Genomic DNA, 19,086 nt, shown 5'->3' with positions numbered 1-19,086 from the left:
ACAGAGAGTTCCGCATAAATAATGCATATTTTGTACTTCTATAGCACCTTGCTTTGATGGCCTCAAAGTGCTCTACAAATATTAATTAACCCTCACAGCTTCACTGCACAGTAGGTAAATTATGCCCATTTTACAGAGATTAAGGTTGTCTCTATACCAATTATTTATTTTTACACATATCCCAACAGTTCAGTTCAACCTGGCGTGGTGGAATTTTATTTTATTTTATTTGGGGGGGAGGTGTCCATTTCCCCAGTGCAGAGCAGGTTACTTTATAAACAGTAAGACTATGGCAGCAAATTGCACACTTGTGCTGTTTCTACTGTCCCACTTACATAGCATATTTCATCAGTGGTCTCAAAAATACTTTACAGAATTAATCAATCAATCCTCTAGATACCCTTGTGAAGCAAATATATACCTGCTTACAGGTGAATGAATTACTAATACAGTGTAAATTCTTCGGGCAAATACTGTGTCTTCCTTTATTTTTGTAGAGCACCTAACATAGTGTGGCCTTGATCCTAGCCTGGACACTATCCTAGCAGAAACACACAAACATATTCTCATGATTTACTCAAGATCACAAGTCAATGACAGAGCGAGGAACAAAACCCAGGTGTGCCAATTCCCGGTCCCCTGCTTTAGCCATTGAGCCACACTGCTTGCAATAAAGCCAGAGTTGCTTTGCGCAGCCATGGAGACAATAAGAATCTTAAAGATTTTCTGCTCCTGGCTCAGAGAGATACCAGCTTTATGAGACGACAGTAGACCCCAATATTTAAGCTTAAGAAGCGTTCACAAAGAGGAATATTCAAAATGGAAACCTTTCCATTCATATGCAATAATTTCCAATATTTCAAGATTAATTTTCTAGCTAGACAGAATTGAAAGCATCACAGGGCCCTTTAAAGAATAGTCAGCATTTCAGTGGAGGCAGAATAATTAAGAATGTGGCAGCATATTAGAAAACACACAACTAAGTTTCCTTAGGAAAAGGACATTAAATAATTTGAACGTAGGTGAAACTGCAGGAGCAGGCTAGAAAGGGAGAATTCTAGATCCATGGGAACTTCACCATCCAAGATCTCCAGAAGGAAATTAAGTTAAAGCATTACAACTGCACAACAAGCTCCCACTGACTGATCACACCCTGTTGTGAGAGGAGAATACTGTTTCTATCTACTTGCAAGCATTTTCAAATGAACCCTTTCACTGGTGTCACATTCATCACTCAATGGTAAGCATCTCCAACATTTAAACTATCAAAGGATATTTAGAGCTATTTAGGCTATAAACTCATAAAAGCAGAGACCCAGTCTTCATATCTAGCTATAAATTGCCTATCAAGTTGTTAGTGGTATGCAAATTATAATGAGGAATGGCATAGCAAACAGTTTCTTACTTTTAGATAATGCCTTTAATCCCAAAGGAGTTTACAAGTAATCTATATGGGGGAGGGGGGGGAAAATCACTTCTTCCACCACTAGGGTCAGACTAGAAGATACAGGCAGTTTATCCCAGCCATTGTTACAAGCAGCTCAGGGAATATCTTTAGAGCAGCACTAGTTTATTTTTTGGGAGGGTAAGTAGAGAAAAGATTTAGGTTCTCCCGAGAAAGCAATTCATTGGAGCCCCTATACACTTTTAATTCTCTCTCTAAGGGGAATGATAAATTAGTATTATATACTGATATTTCATTGTAATATTAGAGCACCTAGTTCACTATATATTTAAAAAAAAAAACACTTTAACTTACTAGGTTTCCCTTCTTAGATTTGTTCTTCTTTCTTCCTCCTCCCCCCTCAAGTTCTTTTCCTTTCCTTTTATGATAGATGCTGGAACCATTTTCCCCTCAGACTAGCTTTTCAGCTATGATAAAATTGTTTTCTTCCTACAAGTTCTATTTGCTCCATCTTTCCCTTATGTTTTTTCATCTTTTCTCTTCCTTCTACTTGTCCATATCATTGTGATCATTCCCTCTTTCTACAATTCTCTAAACCAACTTTTCTTTTTTCCCCACACACTCTTGCATTGTGCCCCCTTAACCTCTTAATTCCTGTTTACTGACATGCCACACAGCTGCCCATGCTTATCCAGTGACACACCTGCACCTCATATCCACTCACACTCACTACAACTGCTTGCCTTATCCACCACACACAGAAAGGGTAGGGGAGAGGACAGACAGTTTAATAGGACTCTACTTTTATAGCCCCAATGGAAGTAGAACCCCTGCTATTCACAGATGATGTCTCCTAGCCTGCATCACCAACACAAGTAGTAGCACAAGTATTAGAATTTGGAACTATCTATAGATAGGAGGCGATGTAGTTTGATCACTAGGCATGGGCCTGGGAATTAGAAGACATGGGTTTTATTCTTTATTTATTCTTCTGGTGACTTTGGGTAAGTCTTTGCCTCAATTTGCCCTCCCCCCACCCTAATATGGGAAGATGAAATGATATTTCCTTTCCTTTGTATGGCTGAAAAGCCCTAAATAAGGGTTAAGCACTTTACATATGGGCATGGTAGCTTGGAGGTAACTCCCTTTCTAGGGACCTGATCTGTGGCTTTTCCCTTAATCCTGCCTGCTGATGAGCCTGGAGAATTCCTTATGTTGCATTTAAAATGGGAAAAGACAGCAGGCCCCATTGCTACTTGTATTACACTACTGCCTTGAAACTGCAACTGAGATTAGGGCCCCATTATGCTGGGCACTGTACAAGGTGTGAGAGACAGCTTCAAAAAAGCTTACAGTCTAAATAGGCCAACAAGTATGAGAGAAAGGAGGCATTATCCCCATGGGGAACTGAGGCACAGCTAGATTAAGTGACTTGGTCGCACAGAGTCTATGGCAGAGCCAAGAACTGAACCCCAAGCTTTTGACTCCCAGGCCATTTTCTCCAATAAAGCCCATTACTCTTATCAGGAGACTTGCAACTGCCCAGGACTGCCAGATTAGAGAGGTGGGCACCCAGCTCTGTTGCTGCTGCAACAGCACTCCTCAGGCAGTGTTCTAATTTCAGAGTGTTCAACCTCCCTCTGTCATCTATATCCCTTGAGGACTAGAGCTGGCCTGGATTCTAGCACTTTCCCCTAATCCCTCTTCCCCCCCACCCCCATCTCACAGTAGTTTGGAGAACTGGGCCTAGGTGATCAAGGGATGAACAAGTATGGCTTCAGGAGTGGAAAGATTAGGGTTCAGTAACAGCTAACCACATGGCAGCAATATTCATATTTCTGGTGTACCGCAGGTGGGAGAGAGCAGCAGCTATCCTGTGGCCCATTCCAGAACCTCCCACATGCAAGGGCCTGGCTGGGCAATCCAGACTTGATGAAATGCAGTCAGGGCCAGCTCCAGGCACCAGCCCTCCAAGCATGTGCTTGGGGCGGCACCTGGAGGGGGGCGGCGCTCACCTGGGGAGAGCGGGGCCGTGGCCAGGTTCGCCGCCCTCCCCCGGCGCTCCGGCCGGCCGGGGAGAGCGGGGCCGCGGCTGGGCTCACCGCCCTCCCCCCGGCGCTCCGGCCGGCAGGGAAGAGCAGGGCCACCCTCCCCCGGCGCTCCGGCCGGCAGGGGAGAGTGGAGCCGCGGCCGGGCTCGCCGCCCTCCCCCCGGCGCTCCGGCTGGCTGGAAAGAGCGGGGCCGCCCTCCCCCGGCGCTCCGGCCGGTCGGGGAGAGCGGGGCCCCGGCCGGGCTCGCCGCCCTCCCCTGCTGCGCTCCCCACCGGGGGGGGGGGGGGGCGGCGGGAGGCTTTTTTGCCTGGGGTGGCAAAAAAGCCAGAGCCGGCCCTGAATGCAGTCAATTCTGAAGTGCAGGGCAGCTATCAGTGGAAAGGGAAATTTGGGGGCAAAGGCACTAGGGGGGCAAAAAACTATCCTTACCCAAAGGATATAAAGAACTGGCAAGACTGTGGTGTCGTACCTCTTGTCTGAAAGAACAACAATGAAATGCATGGTTTAACCCACACACCTTCTGGGTGTGGTGTTCTGTCCCATCTTGTGGCACTGAGACCACTTAAAGAGAGAGATAAAATGAGTCTGCTCTACAGCCTTAGCGAACAGCCAGTTGGCTTTTAGCTCATGTAGTAGAGGCTTATGCACTGAGGTCCCAGGTTCATTCCTGCCCGCCGACAACCGGGGTCTGTTGGCGTTACAAGTGGGCGCTCGTCCAGGATTTCATCTGGGAAGACTCCAAAGCTCGGGATGTGCTTCCTCAGCTAGGGGAAGTATGTAACCCACACGCCTTTCTGGGTGTGGTGTTCTGGCCCATCTAGTGGCAGCAAGACCACTGAGAGAGAGAGAGAGAGAGAGAGAGAGAGAGAGAGAGAGAGAGAGAGGAAAAAAAAAAAAAAAAGAGTCTGTTCTACAGTTGGCTGTTAGCTCATGTGGTAGAGGCTCATGCACTAATTTCCAGACGTCCCAGGTTTGATCCCACCCCCCAACATCTGGGGTCTGTCAGCGTTACAATGGCACTCAATTAATCTACTTTGGAAGAACTAAACTAATCCTGCTGGGGTTTGAACCTGTAGTTCCTGACCTAACAAATATAGGTATTTTAAACCTAATATGTAGACTACTAAGCGATCACTTTTAGCAAACAGGCCTGTGGCTTCAATACCTAAAAAGAACAACAAGAGAGAAAGGGGGCAAACCTGCCAGCTACTTCTTCGCAGCTGAGAGAGATAAAATCAGATAAAAACGTCTTGGAAAAGATGTTACAGCGAGATAGGTTTACATCTGACACTTGTTTAAGAGAATTATAAAAGTAGACTTATGTGAAGCCTGAAAATCTGTTACTGTTCTTCAGCCAATGCAGACATACCGAACCACAGCAACAACAAATACATTTTAGCAATGTTGGGTCTGAATGCAGGTTAGTAAAATAACAACTGAGGTTATTCAAACTAAGAGATTAATTTAGCTGTATGAACAGGTTGGGAACAGAGAATTCCAGTTCTGCCCACTTCACATAAGCTCCGGCCACCTCAAATGCTAAAGCAGGAGATCAAAGCAATGTAGCCAACTCTCTTGATTTTATGGTGAGTCCCGTGATATTTGATGGTTTATTAAAGCCACAACTCCTGGAGACAAGTGGTTATGTGAGAATCTCAGCTTTCATTAAAAAGTTAAGTAAGTTTCTAGCTCTCATGATTACAGAAAAAAAGCTTGAAGATGTGACCTAAATGAACCCTACAGGCTCAAAACCAGAAGGCAAATAAAGAACCCCATATTTATTTATTTCTAAAACATAATTTTAAAGCCAATTTCATGAATTTCTGGGGCCTGACTCATGATTTTGGAATGGTTGGGACTGGCAATACTTTCAAAGTTACAAGCGTTCATCATCAGAACTTCCGGTCATAGCCTGCGACACTGCTACTAATTGCTTGGGGAAGAAGTTGTCTTAAACAAATTAATCGTTCCAAGCCCTCTCACAATCCCTCAAGCAGAGGGGCTAGATGGGGTAGCAGTGTTTTCAGGAAAGCTGTACATGACTTGCAAGGGGAGATGGGGGGGGGGGGAGGATTACATTCTGGAGCAGCAAATCCTTATCTGACTAAAGTACACACTGCCTAGAATTGGTGCTGGGTTATAATTATACTAGAATGGTAACTGCCCAAGCTATGTGGCTGTCCATGACAGTCCACTATCACTTACCCACCCTAAGTCAAGCTACTGGGTTATGGGTGTTTTGTTTTATTTCACTATGTTTGATGCAATCCGGCTGTGCTCGTATACAGGCAAAAACCCCATTGATTTCCCACTAACTTTTAAGGACCAGATGGGATCAGGCCGTACTCTAAGAAGCCTTTGAATGTTATCTGTTCTTGCCGGGTCTTATATTAGCTGTGGAGGTTTTTTTTAGTTCAGACCTGTTTTTCTGTCCCACTCCGACAGCACAAGAACAGACATTTATTTGAAGCAGGGTTAGAGATACTCCTAGGTCTGTGTTTTTTTTTTAAAGTGGTTACAGTCAAATTGGCTTGTGAAAACTGACTTTTCTTTTCAGCTATATCCAATAATAAATTTTGCTTTTAAGAAACCAACTTCAAAAGTGACCTGGAATGCGATGTTCAACTTTCAGTGAAAGATCAAACTTTACCAGACTATCAGTTTTCACTGGACTTTGAGGGGTCACTTTCACAATAACACCTATCTACTGAGCTCTGTATGTTTGTTTAAAAATCAAATTTAAAAATTCCATACTTAAAAAATTAAGTGAAAAATGAGCCAAATCATGACTGATGGGGGTGTTGTGCACTCCCTCCTGCACAGGGAAAGGAAATCAGAGCAGAGGTGATGACAATGCTTAATCTACCTTTCAATGCCCAGCTCCTGCAAGGATTTATGCACCTGCTTAACTTTATTCATGTGAGTGGCCCCAGTAAAACGTGCACAAATCTCAGGACTCAGGCTTAAAAAAATTTCAGAAGGACGTCCAGAGTTCAGGAATCATAATGATCAGAAAAGGTCCATTACTAGTGGTGAGAGAATGTGACCCGGAACCTGGGGTGAAAGCTGAAAGAAAAGGAGGATAGGGGCAAATTTATCCTTGAGGCGCACCTCATGAAGTCGATGGATGTACAGCACAGATGATTTTGGTCCATATCCGGGGACAGACACTTACAGATTTGAATAGTTAGATACAAATTAAATCAAATGCAGAAGAAAGGTGGATTGAAAGACTAGCAGCCATTTATACACCTCCTGGGAACTATTTAAATAAGAAATGATGCCACCAAAATAAGATCAAAGACAAAAAAATTATACATACACACGCTTTACACTTGTATAGCACCTTTCATCTGAAGCTCTTAAATAAATGTTTTTTTATATATGTGTGTATACACACACACACTTTTTTAATGAATCAAGCTTTACAATTCCCTTATAAAGTCAGCATTATTATCTACATCTTACACATGGGCAAACTGAGGCTCACAAAGAGAGTATAAGGCCCAATCCTGCAATGGGATGTGCAAGGGCAAATCCGTGAGTTTGCACAGAGCTCCTGTGGGATTCCACATGGATGCAATGGTCTGTCCACATGGATCTGGTTGCAGGATCAGGGCCCTTAGTGATTTGTTTCAGGCCACACATTTCATATTTACAAAAAAATAGCCTGAGTTACTTAGTATGAAAATATGATTTGTGTTTAATTCCTGTACAATGCATGGTAAAGATCAGTGATAAAAATGAATGCAAAATGGGTGATTTTGAAAGATAAAACAAAAATTCCATTTTTATGCTGTGCAGTATTATCACTGTTTAAGCATTTTCAGTGAATTGTGTGTTAGTGAAATATACCAGCCTGATAACATTGGTGACTAAAGCCCTCTAGTCATAGAACCTAATTTTGTTTTGATGATTATAACTCAAAAATAGCTGGATGGTTTGTATGACATCTTTTAAAGGACTAAATACATTGGATTCCTGGGTTGAAATCATATACTGCAGGTTGCAGCTCACAACAATTATTTACAGCTGCATTTTAAAACCCTGAAAAGAGGCGGACTTAGATATGATGGCATACATTTATTGACGGACAAAAGCTACATTTTTGGATTGATGGTTGATAATACTAATCAAAACAAAAATAAAATCCAAAATGGAAATCTTTGGTATGAAAGTAATTTCTCTCTCTCCAACTCTACCTATTTTATGGTTTTCAGTTGCTGCCTATCACCATATTATCTGAGCACCTTCCACGTAAAATCAATAGCAAAGTCCTCTGAGGATTATCTGCAAAAATGCCTCTCTCCAAGATGTGTATATGCACAGTACAAATACCATGACTTTAGGCTCCCAACCTACTGTCCAATCCATATAGGCCAATTTCAACAAGTCTCCACACAGGCATAGGGATCCACCCATGTGGATCAGAATGCAGATCAGAAATGTTATCCATCTCATTAAGAAATTTGTCCCAAAGGATGGGAGAATGGGAAAAGAAATATTATATGACTGAGGTTTTAAAAATAAGGTCCGATCTATGCTGAAAAAATGTGCATCTAATTTAGTGAACCATATACTTCATTAATGTAGCTTTCCGCTGTGGAATGTTTGTAGCAGATCTGAGTTTCCCCAAATCTTTTTTTAAGAACGTTATTTTAACTGTATGGATTGATTGATCGCAAACATCTTACTGCCAGTCTTCAGTACACGATAGCCGAGCTGTGTCGTTTAATTGGGATTTATCATCTAAGCCAAATACATTTGTTTCTGGTCCATCACTGGATTGGTGGGCACGCATTGGTGGGATTGTGACATGAATGTTTGTTCAAGTGGATTTAAAGTTTGGTTGCTGCATTTATACAAATAAAACTCCATCACTCTAATGTTGATCGGAAGTGAACACAAAAGGGGCACGTTTATGGCTAGAGCAAATTCATTACAAAATCTGAATGACTATCTATTTTTAAAAGTGTGCAGTATTCACCCAGTTTTGTTGTATAATCACTTTAAAAAAAATCAATATTCTACCTTGAAGTTACCAAAACGCTACGGCTTAAAATACCATTAGTGCAGTGTTTGGGTCCAGTCCTTGTAGACCAGCGTAGGGTCAGGTTTTTTTTTTTTTTTTTAAATAAATGTGGTTTTGTCTGCTTCTTTTCACTACTCACAGTTTCGGGGACAAACACAGAATGAAGACACTGGCAATAGATTTTGCCCTGGTAATGTTGGCGTAAGACACTGTCCTGGTACTAAATCCTCTGTCAATCTCTCATCAGAGTAGGCTTTTTGGGTGTCTTTCTAAAACTCAGCGCAGTTTACTGAGAGTAACCATTTTCCAGCTCTCATTTAAGAACTGTGCATCTTAATATACAGGGTCCAGAGATTTATTTGTACTGAAAGAAGCTATGGACATCCCCTCTCCCTCTAAACTATCTGTTCCCTGGTTCTAAAAGTTCAATAGCTTTCCAGTCAAAGAATGAATTTTCAATACTGCCAACCCGTAGTGTTCAAAAATCATGGTCAGGTCCCCAAAAAATCATGAGATTTTAAAAAAATAATAAATTCAGGGAGGAAATTTGCTTTCTGGTTTTTGAGCCTTTCTGGTTCACATTGTCTAGCTTTGAATTGCAATCATGAGGACTGAAAACTTTTATTTTTAATGGAAGGTGAGATTTGCACCTAATCCCATGATTCCAGGAGTTGGGGCTTTAAGAAAACCACCAAATATTGTAAGACTTGAGAAGAAAACATGAAAGTTGGCAACACTGCTACCCCCTATGCACTCCCATTCTGTTCTACTGTGCCTTGTATTATATACTTGCTTGGTAATATTACAGTCCCTTCCTCCACCACTTCTATTCAATTCTAAGTTCTTATACTGTACTATTTGTGCATCCAAAGAGCATAACGTTATTTGGGTGGCTTCTCCTTCACTTAGAAATTTCACAAATCAGTCAGTACTATTTTCTTCAGAAAGCATCAGGAGACAGGTGGAGATGTGCAATTATTATTTCACTGTGATTATGTCAAAATAACACATAGGCTGTATGTTGTACACAATAATATCTGAATTGGCTCAGGAACCTGCTTTCAGCCATGTTGCAGCATAATAACAGTGGTGCAGAAAGTGGCCGTGTCCCAGCTTTTTCATTTTCTTTCTTCCTTTGGTTTAGGATTCTTTTTCTCTCCAAGTTGACTGTGGTCATTTCCAATTCAGTAGACTAACCCAATCTTATAAGGAATGACCATAAACAAAAAGCAGAGAGGGCTTTCAAATTGCAGTGGTTTGTTTCTAGCAATTTTGTTTTTTTAAATATTTGAAACTAATTCAGCTTCCACGCCCTTGAACAGACTTGTACACGCACTGACGGGTGTGCGTGTTTAAGGGTTGGGGAAAGAGCGTGGCTAGGTATGGTCTTTTTTCTCTGTTTTTAATGGCTAAATTGTCAAAGAGGGGAGCAAATGGTGCACCCACAAACACTTCCATATACCCCTTTCACACACACAAGTGCTCACACACCAGTTGCACACAGCTAAGCACTCACGCACCCATTTTCTTCCCAGTTTTCGGCAAACAAGTATTTGCATGTGCAAATTGAGGAACTGCAAACTCAACTACTCATATGCATGCACAGTTATCTGGTTTGTATATGTGAATACTAGTCACCTGTTTATGGCAATGTGGGATTTCACATAGCGTAGCTTTTACCCCCTTCTTTGAAAAATTTGATCCTAAACCTCATTCCTAAAGGATACAGTTTGCACATATTTTTTTAAAGGAAGAGAAATGAATTTAGTTAACAACAGATCTACAGTCAGAGCTAATTTCCAAATATCAGGTAGCACATTATTACACATCAAAAAAAGGTTGTAAAACCCAACTTCTCCAAGATTCAGTAAGTATAGACATTTTCTTAGCAATAAAATAAAAGCAGTAACAACATTTTAATGTAGGTTTTGATCCAAGTTATATACATATGACACTGAAATCTTTTCAGCATACACACACACAGACAGAGCAGATGCTTTTAGCAGGCCTGATATTTTCTCAGGTTTTTTTAAAATGCTGTGTCTTCTGCCCATGCCATCCTAAATGAGCAAATGTACCATATATGTTATTTAACAGGTCCCCATCTGTTTCTTCACGGACACATTTTAAAGTTCTAGATAGTGGCCGGGGGTGTTGTCTTTTTATAATACTTGGCTATAGTTATATAGTGGTAAGGATTTTAAAATTCTTACTGGTGTAAACATGGAGTTAATTAGAATTTAAATGGTTTTTTGGGGGGGAGGTGAGGTGTTATTTTTTGAGATTTAAAACTTTTTGTTGTTTTATATTTTGTATTTCAAAATCATAATTTAACAATGTGCATTGATTCCACAAAGAACGGGTATCTAAACTACATGTTGTATGAATTTGCATCCATTATTAGCAAACTACCCAATTTCTTCAATTTATCCACATAGTACAATAGTATAACAAGGATAGACTTGTACTGGACATGTATAAATATATTTTCAAATGGCTCCTTCCATTTTAAATACACTCCCTCTTGCATAGGGGAGTCAGATGGAGTGAATCATTAACCTGATACCTCACTCATTAAGATTTTAACATCGTATTGTTTTAGTAGAGAGTGCTTACTATATAACATATAATGATCGCTAAAGAAACTGAATTTAGCACTGTAGGAGCTTAATAAACAGCCTGTTATAAAGATGGGCTATATTTGCCTACATTTTGTCTGATGCACAAATGTCCCATTTCTGAGTATTTATTAATGAATCATTGTGAGTAGAAAGAAGCACAATTATTAAATTAAGTCCCTGGTAGATTTTTGCATTAGTGCCAAGAATACAGCAAGGACGGTGTAGACGGTATGGAGAGTGGCACCTAAAAATATTCTGTCTTTTTACATTTGGTTGAAGTATCCAGGATGTATTTGTAAACAAGATTTTTTTTTTTCTGTTTTTTAAAGTGTAGATCTTCTAAATAACTTATTTTAAGGAAGGAACGAATGAACGAACAAATGAACCCTTAAAACACAACGCTGCCCATTTCTTCCTGTTACCCATATGGTGATTAGCAAATCGCTCCTGAGTTGCATGCTACCCTATGGGTAGAAGAAACAGTTGCATAGGGCAGCGAAATGCTGATTGACTGAACTGTGTGAGTGATGTCTCTCCAGGGTGGACATGTTCTAGCTTCCCTACAGCCAAATAATCCGGTGCTGGGTTCAATTCAACAGGAGATTTTGAGGAGAATTTGAGAGAAACCCCCTTTTAGGAACCTGTTGCACATGTCTTTATATGTCTCTCATATTAAGCTGATCACCCTCACAGGGAAAAATGGCAGTATTGCCCCAAACACTGCCATATTGCTATTGGAAACTGCAGTGGTTTGTGTCCATCACTGCAGCATATTGCAGGGCTTTTGGTTTTTCCTGTTTTTTGTTTGTTTGTTTTGTTTTGGGGGGTGGGGGGGTTCTTGCAGTACAGACAGAAGAAATGTCTTTTAACAGAATTTCCCGAAACAGCAGAGAACAGCGTGATAAACAAAATCACTCTGCTCAGAGACTCAGAACATATTTATTTTCTTTCATAAACTCCTTCTAGTGAAATATTTATAGGAGGGCCTGAACCAGACCTCCAGATCCATTCCTGCTGAACTTTGGAAAGGGGAAGCATTCCAAAATCCGAACGTGGATCTGAATTTCTCCAGCAGCTCCTCTTGCTTTATTGGTCAAACCTCAACTCAGAACATCCTCAAATTTATGGGCTGGGGTCGATGGCTACATCAGAATTTTGCGGCTTTGGTCCATAGCTAGAATTACTCTAAAAAAAAAGTTTCTGGTGCTTGATGTATTTGGCTCAACACTGTTGAGAGCAAAAGGAAAATGCATGGTTGCTCTTCAGCTACCATTCCTGGGGCTGGACTACCTTTTGCTGGACTAACTACAAAACAAGCAGACTCCTATTGCGAAGTAGACTGAAAACCTGAGCGCCATAGTATGAATACATTGTAAAGTGCCATCTGCAATTCCACTTAGTGACGGTTTGCTTAGAGCAAACATGTTCTGTGAAAAAGAAAAATATACTTTGTTTTAAGAGGGCTCCTATTTACTCCAAATAATGGAAGGTCCCGGATTCAGGGTTCTTAGTCTTGACCCCAAAAAGTCATCTGCCTGGCAATATGTTCAGACTAAATTAATAGTGAAGAGCTCACATCTTTGTTAGTGCACCTATCTACTATTTGAATAATTCCATGGAATCTCACTATCATCCTCTTACTCTACATTCATTCCAAAATGTAAAAAGGTCTTTATAATATTGAAAATACCCAGCCAAAAATTCTGCCCTCAGATACATACACAACCATCTCTATTTAAATCAACGGGAATTGTACGTAGGGCAAAATTTGGTCCAGGGTGTGTCGTAGCTAAATAGTCTCTTCCTGTGAGCGTGGTTATCCCCAAGGTGTGTGAACAGAGAGACCATAATAAAGTTGATACTTTAGTAATTAGCAGATTTGATTAAATTGCTCTATTTTTTCAGTACGGCCTTTCTGCTAAAAAAGAACAAATAAGAGCAAGAGCCTGTAGCATGCTAGATACTGATGTTTTATAAAAGAATGAAAGAAGAAGGATCAGAGAAACAAATGCTGACCTTAAGTAGTTTCTAAATCTTTACGTGCCTATAAGTACAATTACCTTTCCTTCAGACAGCCTAGGCCTTTGTGCATTTTGAAAATATTCTAAGAGGACCGAAAGAAATGCTTTTCCTACTTTTGTTACACATCTTATACTTGTGCACGTTCACACACAGCTCAATGTATGTAGAAACACATTAATATCCCAAATGGACATGTACTCGTTATATATTAACATAAATGTAGCTGTGAGTACTTACTGCAGATAATGCAAATCTAATTTAAAATCCTGTTGAAATGTATGGTACACAGGTTAACTGGAACATGATTATGTCGCACGGCATCAGTGAATGCTTTGGGTCATTTTCCTAATCATCAAAAACCTTGTTTATTTGAAAGTTTATTGAGGTCCCCAAAACACTTGATGTAAAAGTGCTGTTTATGGTGCATTGGTTGTGTACATTGACTAGAGAGAACATGGATGAAACTCTTCATATGGATTTTCTGCATACACTTGAAGGTGGCCTCGCTGTCTTTCATCTTTGCTGACTTACTCAAATTCAGGCCTTTTCCTGCCCAGTCTCTAGATGCAAATTAAATTGATCTAGTTTTCCTTGATTTTATGGATTATTAAAATGTATGTCCATCTTCCCCCAAATTAACTTAAATCATGGATGTTTGCATGTTAAACCCACTCCACTGTCTGCCTGAGTGGGGTCCGTTTATAAACACCAACCAAATAAACACATAAGGTAAGGAAACTTTATTCATTTTAATTACCTGAAAGCAAGTGTGCAGGTATAGAAAAAGATGGGGGGAATCATAGCCTTTTTACCCTTCCTCTAATCCCTCAACAGCAGCTTCTGAGCTGCTAGGGTGTGGCGTTTATTGGAAACCAAGCACTGAACGTGCCACTAAGGATCAACGCAGCCCTAACTCTATCCAGCTAAATTAAAGGTATCTCTTGGGCAGCATATTGAAGGTGGTTGCACTCAGCATATCAACTTTTCATTTTTTAAATCCCAAAGAGAGAACTGTTGGGGGGAGGGTTAGAAACCCCATTTAATTACAAGATGTTATTCAGCTGTCGTATCTTTTACTCTGACACAACAAAGGCAGGCCTCATCAATGGTAGGTAGCTGCTGCTGCTGCCTCGTTCGCCCCTCCCCACCTTCCAAAGGATTTCTTTATAGCAAAGACTTCATTTTCAGCAAGTCCTGCAGCTGCCGGTTCTGAACTAGTGCATAACTAGTCATAATTAGGAGGACAGATATGCTAGAGGTTCACACGCAGATGCCCTCCTGCTACCAGAAGGGCGGGGATCCGATAGAAACGTTGTGTTCTGTCCCCACCTCAAAAGGGTTTTAAAATAGTTCCATGTCATATGAAAAGCCTGCCTTACCTGTAATTGGGAGCTGTGCCTGCAGGACAGCAGAGATAACAATCCCCTTCCACTTCATCTTGCTCCCCCCGGATTGCACTGGGGGCTGGAGGCCGCGAGTTAACAGATAGTGGGATGGTGAGGAGAAAAGGCACCTCCACTGGCTTTGTTCTTCTGGCTGCCTCCACAGGAAGTGCAAGGTCTATAAGATCTTTCAGAGTCCACCTGCCGGCAGTGTGGCTGAAACACACGCTCCTTCTTTTGCTTCACAACCAGGAAGCTTTAGAGGTTTGGTTTCATATTCTTGGTATTGATGTTTGGGGTTTTCTTTTTTCCTCTTCTTTTTTTAGTTTTTCTGATGGAGCCTCAGAAATTCTAAATCAGCAGCAACTGAACTTCTACAAGAAGCCTATAAAGTACGCATGGTACAATATTCATTCACAGTTCAAAAGAGATGGAATATAACTGTATGTCCAATGTACAGTAAATCAGAAACCGAGGTGAAAATACAACTCGGGGCATAACACAATCATCCTTGGACAACTACATGGCTCCGGTGATTGGTGGAGCTCTTCATCTTGGGTCACTGATTTAAATCCAGAACCAGCCACTAGTGACCACAAGTTTTTATCCTCTTTTGGCTACTTGGTGGCCTGTGTGAAAGGAGTTGGTCTCAATTTTGTTCCTAATAGACAAGTCTCCACATGACAGGAAAGCACCATCAACTTTGGAACTAACAGGCCCCTGTTGGGTGTAGGTAGCTGGGAAACTGCAATGCCTTTTGTTTTAAAGGTACCGCCCCTTCCTTTACATAGCTAAGAACTGCCTCTCTCGCCTCAGAGTTCAGCTGCCATTTTGTTCTCAGAGTTGCTGCAGCCTGTAGGGGAGGAGACGCACAATGTGCACTCTCCCGCAGAGACTCTGTCTGTGCCCTCTGGACAGGCTGCCACAATGGCTGCTGACCTCTGCACAGAGGGAGAGTTCTTAGAAAATTTAAAGGTGTAGTACCTTTAAAACAATGGCATTGCAGTGTCCGAGCTACATACTCCACATCTCCTCTCACTAAAGGCCTGAGTGGGCCAGGAGACTGAACAACCCTCTCATCCCTAGAAGTGGTCCCTCCATGACGATATAGAGACACACTAGCAGGGTGCAGTGGGGGGATGTTTGCCCTGATTCTACCTGAACTGTTATGCTCTGGGAATTAATAGGACTCCTTGGGGCTTTCAATCTAACACCTTCAACCAGCACTTAATATACAATTCAAAATAAAAGACTCAAATGGGAGACTACCAAGGCACCTTTTAGTAGCCCAGTTCCAATTTAGCAAACTACATAGGCAGTAACAGAAGAGTTATTTCAAGTGAACAGTAACTTGGCAGATTTCATTCTCCAGGGCTCTTTTCTTAGTCAGTTGGCCAGCTGTTGTCAGCTCACAGTGTTAATAATACTGAGCCATTCCACGGTGTTTTTCCTTGAGGAGCTCAAAGAATTAAATTAGCCTCACAAGCATGCCTGATACAGCAGCTAAGCATTATTATGCCCAGTATGTAGATGGAGAAATTAGCTTGCCAAGGCAGGCAGAGCTGGGAATAAAACCCAGGAGTCCAGAGTTCTCTGGGGCATGAGGCCCCAGAATTTTTAAAGGGACAGACGGAACAGCAGTGGGAGCAAGGGGGTGGTCAGAGCACACATCTCCCTGAATATTACCCAATGAGATTGCGTTTTACCATTGACTTGAGCAGCAACGGACCAATAAAAGGAGCAAAATTATTTAGGCTGGTACAAAGGAGGTAACTAAGAATTATGAGATGAAATTAAGAAAGGGGAAATTTAGTTTGAATACAAAAAAAACCTTCATAACAGGGAGATCTGTTAAGTTATGGCACAGTCTCCACCGGGAAGTGGTGGGGAACTCCATTGCTTGGAATATTTATAACAAAACTGGACAAAACCCTCATCAATGCAATGTTGTCAAATCTTGCAACTTTATAGTGAGTCAAGTCCACAGTGGAGACAGCAGACCTTCTCTGAAGGTTTAAGAGAAGCTTTTAGCTATCTTGAGTATATGTCTAGCACAGTGGTTCCCAAACTGGGGTTCGTGAACCCAGGGGGTTCTCGGGAAAAAATTCCCTAATGGCGGACAGAGCTGTCCCTAGGGACCCTGGGCAGCACGGGGCCAGAAGCCCGGAGCCCTTGGACTTCCAAGAGCTAAGCAGATCAAAGCAAGCATATCTATCACACTGAGGAGATTTAAACTTCAAGACTCCTTATAAGAAATGGAAAGGGAGGTGGATATTTTTTGCTGTTTTTTAAAATTAAATAGGCATTTATACTCAGGTAAAGGAGAAAATCCCTGGAAATATTCATTTTTAGGAGGGGGTTCGCAAGACTTGACATTTTAGTGAAAGGGGTTCACAGGTTGTTAAAGTTTGGGAACCACTGGTCTAGCATCATGTCTATTGGGGAAATTACCCATTACTGGCAGAGGGAGATGGGTTTAACCATGGTTTCTGGAAATGTACTGAACAGTTTGGTATACTGTACACTTCCATTTCAACTGTGCTCAGCATTGTTAAGCTGCACCTGTTTCTGACACCTGTTGTCTATGATTGGTAAATTTCCTAGAGTACACAAAGCATACATTGACCAGATGCTGTGTCAATATGCCAATCTCTCTCTGTCTCTCTCTGGCCATAGGCAGGCCTAGCACAAGCTTCTCTGATACAGGGGGCTAATCCATCGCCAAAGGCAGCCTGTTTTCATTCTTGCTGGGTGTGCTTGCCTGAGGTATAAAGAACCAGCAGGGTTTAGAGTTTAAACAGGAAATAAATGAAAACTAAAAATGAACCTGCACCACAGTCAAGCTGGGGATAAAAATAATGACACACTGCCCTCTGGCTCATGCACTGCTACCACAGAGACCCTACCTGTAATCATCACTACAGACTGCTGGGATTAAGGACAGATCTGTTATCAGCATATCTGATTCTCCTGATCCTACCTGCTACAGTTAGTACTTGCAGACAAATTTAATACCTCTGTCACCTGTTGGAGGATCTGGAAGACATTGGAGACAATGTCTGTAGAGCCTGGCCTATTTTCAGCAATAAATGGTAGTGTTGTAGTCCCCAGAAACTAATTCAACACCAAGCTCTTACAATCATTTTTGGAGATGCTCACACAAAGATAATGGATACCAAATAGACAGTAGTAGTTCTGTATGGTGAGCAGGCTGTAGCCCACAGCTGGATCTGCCATTCATGCACAAGACACTGCAAAGAAAAGAGAAGTGTGCATATCACTGTTTATGGTATGCAAGCTACTGACTTATATTGACAAAATGTAGTCTAGAGCAGCGTTTCTCAAATGCGGCCACCAGGGACTTTTCTTGTGGCGACAGCCTCCTGGGCTGGGGAAGTGGGGGGCAAAGTAGCGGCCCCTCCTCCTCCCTGTTGCTCCTGGATGCCCTGCCTTGGTGTTGGTTGCTGGGGCCGCCAGCAGGGGTTGGGCCCTGCCCTCCTTTGGAGACACCTGGGGCACAATGCTGGAGGAGCAGACACCCAGTGAGTTCCCCACCTTCCCAGGGGTGGTGGGGCTCAGGCTTTGGGGTTCAGCCTTGGGGTAGCGGGGTGGCAGGCTCTGGCCGCGGGGCTTCGGACTCCAGTCCCGGTCTTTGGCTGCACTGCAACAGGCCCCAGGTTCTGGCAACAGGGATTCAGGCTCTAGTCCCCCGATGCCTCCCCTGGCCCCCCATCCAGGGCTTAATTTGTCCCCAGGCTTGACAGGGCTGAGTAAGTCTGCTGTGAAAAGTGATACTTGTATGTTTGTTAATATCATTTTTCACAGCAGACTTACTAGCTAGCAATAAATAAATTACAATGATTTGGACATGTGTATGTGCATATTTATTTGTTTTTCCTAAAGCTAATTACTGGTAAGTGTTTTAGGAAAAAGTGTGAGAGCGGCCACCAGTAAGAGTTGATGGCCGCACTCGGAGGCCACCAAAAATTTTGTCCTGAGAACCCGCAGTCAAGGCAGTCAGTCCTATATTGCTCCACTGCATTTTAGTGCATTGGAACTTATAAGTGAAACTTCACCCTGCTATAATTGCCTCTATGGGCTGGTCTACACTAACCCCCCCACTTCGGACTAAGGTACGCAAATTCAGCTACGTTAATAACGTAGCTGAATTCGAAGTACCTTAGTCCGAAGTTACCGCGGTCCAGACGCGGCAGGAAGGCTCCCCCGTCGATGCTGCGTACTCCGCTCGCCGAGCTGGAGTACCAGCGTCGAAGGCGAGCACTTCCGGGATCGATCCGGGGCACTTCCGGGATCGATCCGGGATCGATTTATCGCGTCTTAACCAGACGCGATAAATCGAACTCAGAAAATCGATTGCTTACATCCGGACCCGGATGTAAGTGAAGACGTACCCTATGTGCTAATCCCCTGGAAATGCAGTAATGATTGCACAACAAGTATTAATTGTTGCATTCCAAGGGTATTATCCCCTCCCTCTCTGCACATTTGCTAATACCCTGTATGGAGTATAAGGAAGAATTCCTGGCTCCTGCTCCAGATGCTCCCAACAGAC

General features: G+C 42.2%; 1 protein-coding gene across 4 annotated transcripts in view; it reads right to left on the bottom strand.

The window, feature by feature from the left end:
* Nucleotides 1-14,663, bottom strand: part of CD247 (CD247 molecule) — an 82,233-nt gene extending 67,570 nt beyond the window's left edge. For all 4 annotated transcript variants that reach the window (XM_065414248.1, XM_065414255.1, XM_065414263.1 and 1 more), the window contains exon 1: nucleotides 14,511-14,663. In XM_065414248.1, the coding sequence (XP_065270320.1) occupies nucleotides 14,511-14,568 (58 nt within the window). In that variant the 5' untranslated portion in view covers nucleotides 14,569-14,663. The remainder of the gene's footprint in view (nucleotides 1-14,510) is intronic.
* Nucleotides 14,664-19,086: the final 4,423 nt, after the last annotated feature.

This window comes from Emys orbicularis, chromosome 1 (genome assembly GCF_028017835.1).
Source record: "Emys orbicularis isolate rEmyOrb1 chromosome 1, rEmyOrb1.hap1, whole genome shotgun sequence".
Classification (NCBI taxonomy): Eukaryota; Metazoa; Chordata; order Testudines; family Emydidae; genus Emys; species Emys orbicularis.
The sequence above is the reverse complement of the archived record's forward strand: the minus strand, read 5'-3'. Positions and strand labels throughout refer to the sequence as shown.